We start from the raw sequence: 8,841 nt of genomic DNA on the forward strand, positions 1-8,841 counted from the left end.
GAGGAACGGGGACCTGCCGGTTGGGTTTATTGTTAGGAGGGCGTTTCAGACACATCCTGCGGCGAGCGACGGTCCGAACCCGGCAGCTGGCCGTCCCCCCCGGGGTGGGCAGAGGGGCAGGAAGGCGGGTTGCGCTTGGCGAGGATGTCGGTCGAGCCGCTTTCCTGCTGCACGACCTCCTCCGCCAGCGTCAAACAACAACAAAAACTTCTTTTTTTTTAAAAAAAAAAACAACCAACCAAAAGGGGAGAAAAAAAAAGGAGGTCAATAAACTTCAGAGCCCGGCTTTACAGGACACGAGACCTCCGGCCGGCTGCCAGCGGAGCTCAGCCCCACGTGCTTGCTCTTTCCAGAGCCCGTGCGCTCTTTTTCGAGGGAAAATCGGTCCCCCGGGGACGTTGTCCTCAATAACAAGCGCGACGCTGTCCCTGCGGCGAAGGGGGAGAGCGAGCGATCCCGCTCAGCCGCCCTGGAAGTACTTACAACCCCGTAACACGTGGGGTACCCGAGGCTGCCGGTCTCGTTGGCATTTTCTGCGGCTTCTGGATGGTGCTGCTGGCTTTTAGGGACTGCCCGGCAAAGCAAGACCACGCAGACCATCAGCCTGTTAAACTTCTCTGCCCGGATTATACTCGTTACCAAATAACCATCGAGCCGTGGATCTCTCTCCACCCGCGACGGACGAGGCTCCCGGGCTGCGAGGGTTCGATAGCGATTTCTTTAGAAAACCCCAAAGAGGTGGGGGAAAAAACAGCCCCCTCAAAACACACCCGTCCGATTCTGGTGTCCGAAGCCCGTGCAGCAGCTCACCCCGCTGCAGGCAAGGACCCTGCCCACACGGGACGCGGGCTCCGCAGGCAGGAGAAAAACCCCGATGAAAGCCAGTGTCACCCCTGTCCTGCTGGGAACGTCCCCTGCCTCTCCCCTGCACCGTCCCGCAGGGCTGCCCACCAAATCCCTGTCCGTCTGTCCTTCCTCCCCTCCTCGGTTGTAGAGGGGTGTGCGAACCACTGGGAAGGGGCCGGACTGAATTGGAATGGGAGATGCGTTGGCCAGGTGAGCGAGGCACACAGCACCTTCCTCTTCCTCCTCCTCCTCTTTCCTCTCCTCCTCCTCCTCCTCCTCCTCCTCTCTCCTCCCTCCTCCTCCTCCTCCTCTCTCCTCCCTCCTCCTCCTCCTCCTCTCTCCTCCCTCCTCCTCCTCCTCCTCTCTCCTCCCTCCTCCTCCTCCTCCTCTCTCCTCCCTCCTCCTCCTCCTCCTCTCTCCTCCCTCCTCCTCCTCCTCCTCTCTCCTCCCTCCTCCTCCTCCTCCTCTCTCCTCCCTCCTCCTCCTCCTCCTCTCTCCTCCCTCCTCCTCCTCCTCCTCTCTCCTCCCTCCTCCTCCTCCTCCTCTCTCCTCCCTCCTCCTCCTCCTCCTCTCTCCTCCCTCCTCCTCCTCCTCCTCTCTCCTCCCTCCTCCTCCTCCTCCTCTCTCCTCCCTCCTCCTCCTCCTCCTCTCTCCTCCCTCCTCCTCCTCCTCCTCTCTCCTCCCTCCTCCTCCTCCTCCTCTCTCCTCCCTCCTCCTCCTCCTCCTCTCTCCTCCCTCCTCCTCCTCCTCCTCTCTCCTCCCTCCTCCTCCTCCTCCTCTCTCCTCCCTCCTCCTCCTCCTCCTCTCTCCTCCCTCCTCCTCCTCCTCCTCTCTCCTCCCTCCTCCTCCTCCTCCTCTCTCCTCCCTCCTCCTCCTCCTCCTCTCTCCTCCCTCCTCCTCCTCCTCCTCTCTCCTCCCTCCTCCTCCTCCTCCTCTCTCCTCCCTCCTCCTCCTCCTCCTCTCTCCTCCCTCCTCCTCCTCCTCCTCTCTCCTCCCTCCTCCTCCTCCTCCTCTCTCCTCCCTCCTCCTCCTCCTCCTCTCTCCTCCCTCCTCCTCCTCCTCCTCTCTCCTCCCTCCTCCTCCTCCTCCTCTCTCCTCCCTCCTCCTCCTCCTCCTCTCTCCTCCCTCCTCCTCCTCCTCCTCTCTCCTCCCTCCTCCTCCTCCTCCTCTCTCCTCCCTCCTCCTCCTCCTCCTCTCTCCTCCCTCCTCCTCCTCCTCCTCTCTCCTCCCTCCTCCTCCTCCTCCTCTCTCCTCCCTCCTCCTCCTCCTCCTCTCTCCTCCCTCCTCCTCCTCCTCCTCTCTCCTCCCTCCTCCTCCTCCTCCTCTCTCCTCCCTCCTCCTCCTCCTCCTCTCTCCTCCCTCCTCCTCCTCCTCCTCTCTCCTCCCTCCTCCTCCTCCTCCTCTCTCCTCCCTCCTCCTCCTCCTCCTCTCTCCTCCCTCCTCCTCCTCCTCCTCTCTCCTCCCTCCTCCTCCTCCTCCTCTCTCCTCCCTCCTCCTCCTCCTCCTCTCTCCTCCCTCCTCCTCCTCCTCCTCTCTCCTCCCTCCTCCTCCTCCTCCTCTCTCCTCCCTCCTCCTCCTCCTCCTCTCTCCTCCCTCCTCCTCCTCCTCCTCTCTCCTCCCTCCTCCTCCTCCTCCTCTCTCCTCCCTCCTCCTCCTCCTCCTCTCTCCTCCCTCCTCCTCCTCCTCCTCTCTCCTCCCTCCTCCTCCTCCTCCTCTCTCCTCCCTCCTCCTCCTCCTCCTCTCTCCTCCCTCCTCCTCCTCCTCCTCTCTCCTCCCTCCTCCTCCTCCTCCTCTCTCCTCCCTCCTCCTCCTCCTCCTCTCTCCTCCCTCCTCCTCCTCCTCCTCTCTCCTCCCTCCTCCTCCTCCTCCTCTCTCCTCCCTCCTCCTCCTCCTCCTCTCTCCTCCCTCCTCCTCCTCCTCCTCTCTCCTCCCTCCTCCTCCTCCTCCTCTCTCCTCCCTCCTCCTCCTCCTCCTCTCTCCTCCCTCCTCCTCCTCCTCCTCTCTCCTCCCTCCTCCTCCTCCTCCTCTCTCCTCCCTCCTCCTCCTCCTCCTCCTCTTTCTCCTCCTCCTCCTATTCCTCTTTCCTCCTTCTCCTTCTCCTCCTTTCTCCTTCTCCTCCTCCTTTCTCCTTCTCCTCGTCCTCTTTCTTCTCCTTGTCCTCCTCTTTCTCCTCCTCCTCCTTCTCCTCTCCCCTCCTCCCAGCCCCTCTGCTGCCCTGTGACCCAGCCAGACGTCTGCAGGCTGCCAGCACGGCGCTGGGCGGCTCAGCACGTTCAAAGCCACCTCGCTGGGTGACACCTCGGCTCTGCGAGGTCCTCGCTTGCCCCCGAACAGACCAGTTTCGGTCGGAAACGCCTCGAAACTGATGGGTACCGCGGGGACACGGGTACCACAAGGACGCACAACCAGCTCCGAGCTATTTCCAGGACACCTCTCCGTGTCTCGAAAGCGGAGAGCCCCAGAGAGGGACCCAGGGGACAGTCCAAGCCGCTGGGAAAAGCCAGGCCACGAGCTCGGGCGGCCTCGCAGCAGCAGGACGCGGCGGAGACGTCGCTCACCTGGTGGTAGTGTCAAACTCGAAGGGGAAAATGATGTCGTTGCTGTTGCAGATCTGGCAGATGAAGCCGCGCTGGGTGCACAGGTCGCAGTTGTAGACGTGATGGGAAGCAAACTGGAGCAGAGACTGCAGGAAGGTCTCAAAGACGCCGTCGGCTATCTGTGGGGCAGAGATACGTCAGGCGGGCGCGGAGGCTGTCTGCTGTTGGGTTTGTAGCCTGCAAAATCCGCCTTAGAGCCACGCTTCATGCTGCCACGTGAAAACAAGGCTGTCCCCCCAAAACAACCCCCACCCCACAGGCCTGGGGGGCAGCGGGACCCCCGAGAGCACCGGAGCAGCACCCACCACCCGCTCCGGGCTTTGGAGTCGGTGCCAAATCCAACCACCCATCACCGCCAACATTATTTGCGACCGATACAAGTTTGTACAGAGACACGTTAGCAGCAACGCTGGCTTAAACAGAGGTGAAACAATTTCTCTTGCGTGACCTCCATAGCTCTCGGAGGACACAGGCTTGTGCCAATTATTTTGGCAAATTAAAATAAAGGCAATTATTTGCCTTCGAGCTGACGTGCAAGCTCGCAGAGTGCACCTGATGGATAGGAGCAAGGGAAAAGGTAAAGGAAGCTGTTCGAGATGTTCTACTGGCGATGATGAAGTGCCACGCTTGACAGAAACGGGGGTGTTTTCCCCAGTAAAACCCCTCCGGCCACGCGAAGCTCTCACCTGCCTCAGATCAGCGATGCTGTATTTGTGGGGACACTCCAAGAGGTAGTGCCTGTGATCCAGCCTGCAAAGAAGCACAGAGAAGAAGGCGGTCGATGATTTCCCCCTCCAGCTTTGGAGCAAGGAGGAGCCTGGACGATGCAGATTCTTGAAGAAAATCACCGTAAACCTGATTTGCGCATTGTGCCACACATCCCAAATCCCGCCAGGGGAAACCGTGTGAGAACATTTCAAAGCCGGGGGTGGGGGGGGAAAGAAAATAAATATCTCATCTATTTTCCCAGGTGTTTCCTGTCCAGCCAGAAGCTCCTCGGTCAGGAAGGTGTTTCCTGAATCACATCTCAACCAGCCACCAGACGGATAACTCTTTACAGCAGATGACAGAGAGCTAAAAACCAGCCCGGGCCTCGGCAGCATCGCTCCCCGCTCGAACGGTGAGGAGGACCGGGAGACCGTCGGGGTGCAAAGAGTGGGATGCAGTGGTAACGTCACGCAGAGGGACCTCACCTCTTGCTTAGCTCCTTCAGGGCCCCACTGCGGCACATGATGAGATAATCTCCCAGCAACTTCAGCTGTTCCCTGCTCCGGCGGATCCGTCCCATCCTCTCCACGTGGTCGTAGAGGCTCTCGTTGACCAGTTTCAGGTCGATCAGTGGCTGGTTCCGGATCTGGGTGAGGAACTTCAAAGCCTGTCGGCAAACCTGGGGCAGAGAGACGCACGAGGTGGGCATTGACAGAGGAGCAGTCCAGGGGGCTTAGAGGGAGGTGTAGGGTGGACATCTCCACCTCTGCTGCTGGTGGAAACGTTCAGGTGGACCTTCAGGAAGCTTAGGCAGATGAAGGAGCGTTTCCCCTGCTCCTTGCACCGACCGAGCCCAGACTTACCCCTCGTTTCGTCAGATCCCAGTTGTGGATGAGGCGCGAGGGAATCACCGTCTCCTCGTCCCGGTGGCAGCTGTCGCAGTAATAGAGACCGGAGAAAGCGCAGAGCTTGGGCTTCGCGAAGGAGAAGCCGATCTGCCTGGAGCAGCCTGCAGGGAGGAGGAGATGAGAGGGGATGCGCGCGGCCCCAAGAGCCCCTTCTCACCACTGCCAGGAGAGGGGGAAAAACTTTTGGGAGGGGGGAACGGAGCAAGAAGATTTTTGAAAGCGTTGGAGATCGGCTAAAGCATTTGTAGGACGTTTGGCGAGAGGTGCCCAGCCCCTTCCCGTGGATTTAAGACCACAACAGTCCAACAGGAGCCTCTTCACTTTTTTTCACCCGCCCACCCCATCACCTCCTCTCGCCGCTTTGCCCCATTTTGCCTTCACTCAGCCCTTCTCTTTCCCACTGCAGGGTACCAAAACCACGTCCGCAAGGGATCCTCGTCTGCAAGGCACCAGGTCGGGACGGATTAAGCCAAAAAAAAGCCTTTATTATAGCAGTGGGTAACCCAGAAGGAACCCAGCTCAGGTCTTAGGGGAAATCTGCAGGGTTTTTATAGCCACTTGAAAAGCGAGCGCATCTCTCAGAGTTGGGAGGGCAGGAAAACCCTTCGTGCTATTTTTAACGGCTTCAGTTCTCTAAAATAACTGATCACGCGTGAGCAAACCTCTGCCATCCTCGGGGAAGGCTTTGCCACCCCATCCTTCACGCTTTGGGGTAGCTGGAGCGCATGCCACAGAAAAAAAAATAAATCATGAAGGTCAGGTGTTGTTCTTTGAATTAATTAAAAAAAAAGCAGCTTTTATGGTTCATTACACCCTGATGTGCGAGGAAACCCCTCCTGCACCAGGCTCGGGTGTCAAGCTGGGAGGGAGGTGAAAGTGGGACAAGCAGCCCCCTAAGAAAACCTACACAGAAAAACTGGGAATTTGTCTTTTCAGCTTGCTGCTTCCATCTGTTGGTAGGTGGAAGATGCGGGACAGAGCCTGGAGGGGAAGGTAAAGACCAAAGAGAATGGAAAATATATATGTGAAAAAAAAATAATAAGAAGAGAGATTAAAGGAAAAAAAAACACCTGCTGGAGGGTACAAGAAATCCAATTGAAGCAGGAGAGAAATCTGAAGTTTAATTAACTTACCAAGGTAAAGAGCAAATTATACCTCCCGTGGAGGTCAGCGAGTGTTATCCTATTAGAGCAGCATCGCGCCGAGAGGCGTTAGCGCAAGGTTAAGTGAATGTTTTGCAAAATCAGCTTGTCACACCCAGCACAACACTCGCTCCCATGCTGCGTTACCGGAAAAACAGCATTTGCTCTTAATTGCACTTTCCCTGCAGGCTGGGGCCACAAAATACCTCAGAAGACAGCCCTGGGTCTCTTGGTCCATCTACGGTAGCCTTCAAGCCAAGACCCACCACTGTCTATACCGTAAGCAGCTTAACAGGAGCCCAGTAGCAGCCCAGTTGGACCTGTGCTGGGGTGGGACAGGGACTCAGCATGGGGGGACTCCCTCTGTGCACACAGACACTAAAGGTGTCACTGATTTTGGGACGTGAAGCCCCCAGCAAGGGGCTTTGGCTGGGGAAACCAGCAGCTGGCACGCAACGGGTTGGTAGGACTCAAGGGCATGTCTTTAATTTGATGTCACCTCGTTAACCTGAACGAACGCAACGTCGTCCTCCGAGACGGAGCTGGGTTTTTGGACAAGCCAATGTATACCTGCACAGATGAAGCTCTGCGAATCCAGGCCCTTCTCCATGGGGATGGCCACCAGGTATTGCAACAAGAAGCCGTTCTCCTTCACAATGTTCTTCAGGACGACCTGGGAGTGTCCATCCAAGCTGCCACCCAGCGTCAGCGCCTCCTCGGCGCTCTCCAGGTAGGACATGAGCACCCCTCGCACCAGCTCCCTCCATGAGGCCGCTTCTTCTGCGTTCTCAGCCTGCAGCTTCAGGACAGCTTTGGAGGTGATCACCTTGAAGAAGGCAGGTCCCCCGAGACTCGTATCCGGAAGGATGTCCTGGATGGTTTCTATACCGTAACTGTTGCTTAAAATTTTGTCGTTGTTTCTGACTTTAAAGCACTTTAAAGTTTCTAGAGACAGGGAAAAAATAAAAGGGACCCAAGTTTTGTCTACGTCCACATAGAGAACAGCCTCTTTTATTGCATCCAGCTCCGGTTCATGAGCTGAAGTCCAGTCCAAGCTGTTCCCAGGCACGTCGCTGTACTGGAGAAGAGTACCGGAGTCATTCTGGACGGGCTGGCCTTCACCACCGTCTTCTGGATACTCCAGCGTCTCCCACTCCTCCTCCTCCAGCTGAGGCCGGCACTTCTGCAGCGCCTCGCGGATCCTGTCCAACCAGTCCTCGGCCTCGTCTCGAGAAGGAGCTCGTAGGTAGAGTTTCTTCCCCAAGAAAACCAGTTCGAAACGGCCGTCCGAGTGCGTCAGCGCCAGCGACTCGCACCGCAGCAGGGAATAGCTCTCGACACAGATGCGGTCCTCGTGGTCCAGGAAGAGCCGGAGCTCCAGCGGTGACAGCTCGCAGGAAAATTCCTTCCATATCCCCATGGCTCCTCTCCGCTCCAGGCTGCCCAGCTTCAGGAGCCCTCGGAAAGGGTTGGAAAGACCTGGGGTGAAAGCAGATGTCACAGCTTAACTGAAAAAGGAGAAGCTAGCGGAGAGAGAAAAGCCAACGGGCAGCTCCCGGTGAACAACCAGAGGCATCACAGCTTTGAGAGCTCATCCTCATGGATGGTGGGATGGGGCAGGAGTTTACAGGACCTCCTTGCTCCGTCTCCGTAATCTCTGCATTTGGGTTTTGAGAATGAGTGGGATGGCATAAAGGAAATATGTCCTGCAGGGTGGACAGAGGCACCCAGCACGCCTCCTCTCCTCTTAAAACACTCCCCACCAGAGCCACCGCGGGCTCACCAACGCCAAGGGAATCTGCCTGACTGCCTTCTGGAGCTTTTAGTGCTGCCATAAGCTCAGCAACGGCAAACTGCGCTTCCCAAACCCGACACATCCCCCCAGCCCCTGAGCGCTGCCCAGCGAAGACGTCCGATGAAAGCAGGAGAGGGGAGGGCGAGACGTACCCATCTGCCTGCGATGCACAACGCTGAAGCCCTTCTGTTCTCGTTCAGGTGACATTTTGGGCTTCCCGCTCTCTGAGGATGGCACCGACAGCCTTTCCAAATCAAGAGCGCTAATGAGCCCTGGGGCCGGACCCTCGCCAGCCTCCTCCGGCCCAAAGCCATTGGCGTCAGCCGTGTTTTCGCCGCTGTCTCCTGGAGAAGGTCTGTAGAAATCATCTTCCGAGATCCAGCTCTTTCTTTTCTGTTAAAAAAAAAAAAAAGAAAATAATAAATATATTAATTATCAATCTTATCGAACATCCTGTGCCCCTCAAACACACATGCCCACGGTGAACCCTCCACGGGTGCTGCTCCCACGCAACCTGAATCCCACGCAGCGATGCTTGCACCCTCAGCAAGTTTGCCGACGACACCAAGCGGTGTGGAGCGGTCAACACGCTGGAGGGGAGGGATGCCATCCAGAGGGACCTGGACAGGCTGGAGAGGTGGGTCCATGCCAACCTCATGAAGGTCAACAGGGCCAAGTGTGAGGTCCTGCATGTGGGTCGCGGCAATCCCAAGCACAGACACAGTCTGGGTGGAAAATGGCTGGAGAGCAGACGTGAGGAGAAGGACTTGGGGGTGGTGGTGGATGAGAAGCTCAACGTGAGCCAGCAATGTGCGATCGCAGCCCCGAAGGCCAACCACACCCCG

At 57.8% G+C, this 8,841-nt stretch overlaps 1 protein-coding gene across 1 annotated transcript in view; it reads right to left on the bottom strand.

Moving 5' to 3' along the window:
* PLEKHM1 (pleckstrin homology domain containing, family M (with RUN domain) member 1) overlaps window positions 1-8,841 on the bottom strand; it is an 18,190-nt gene that overhangs the window by 1,418 nt on the left and 7,931 nt on the right. Inside the window, 6 exon segments of the mRNA XM_009883847.1 lie at window positions 3,405-3,562; window positions 4,130-4,193; window positions 4,637-4,830; window positions 5,015-5,160; window positions 6,772-7,680; window positions 8,149-8,389. Coding sequence (XP_009882149.1) covers window positions 3,405-3,562; window positions 4,130-4,193; window positions 4,637-4,830; window positions 5,015-5,160; window positions 6,772-7,680; window positions 8,149-8,389 — 1,712 coding nt within the window.

Source organism: Charadrius vociferus, unplaced genomic scaffold (assembly GCF_000708025.1).
Source record: "Charadrius vociferus isolate BGI_N301 unplaced genomic scaffold, ASM70802v2 scaffold484, whole genome shotgun sequence".
Classification (NCBI taxonomy): Eukaryota; Metazoa; Chordata; class Aves; order Charadriiformes; family Charadriidae; genus Charadrius; species Charadrius vociferus.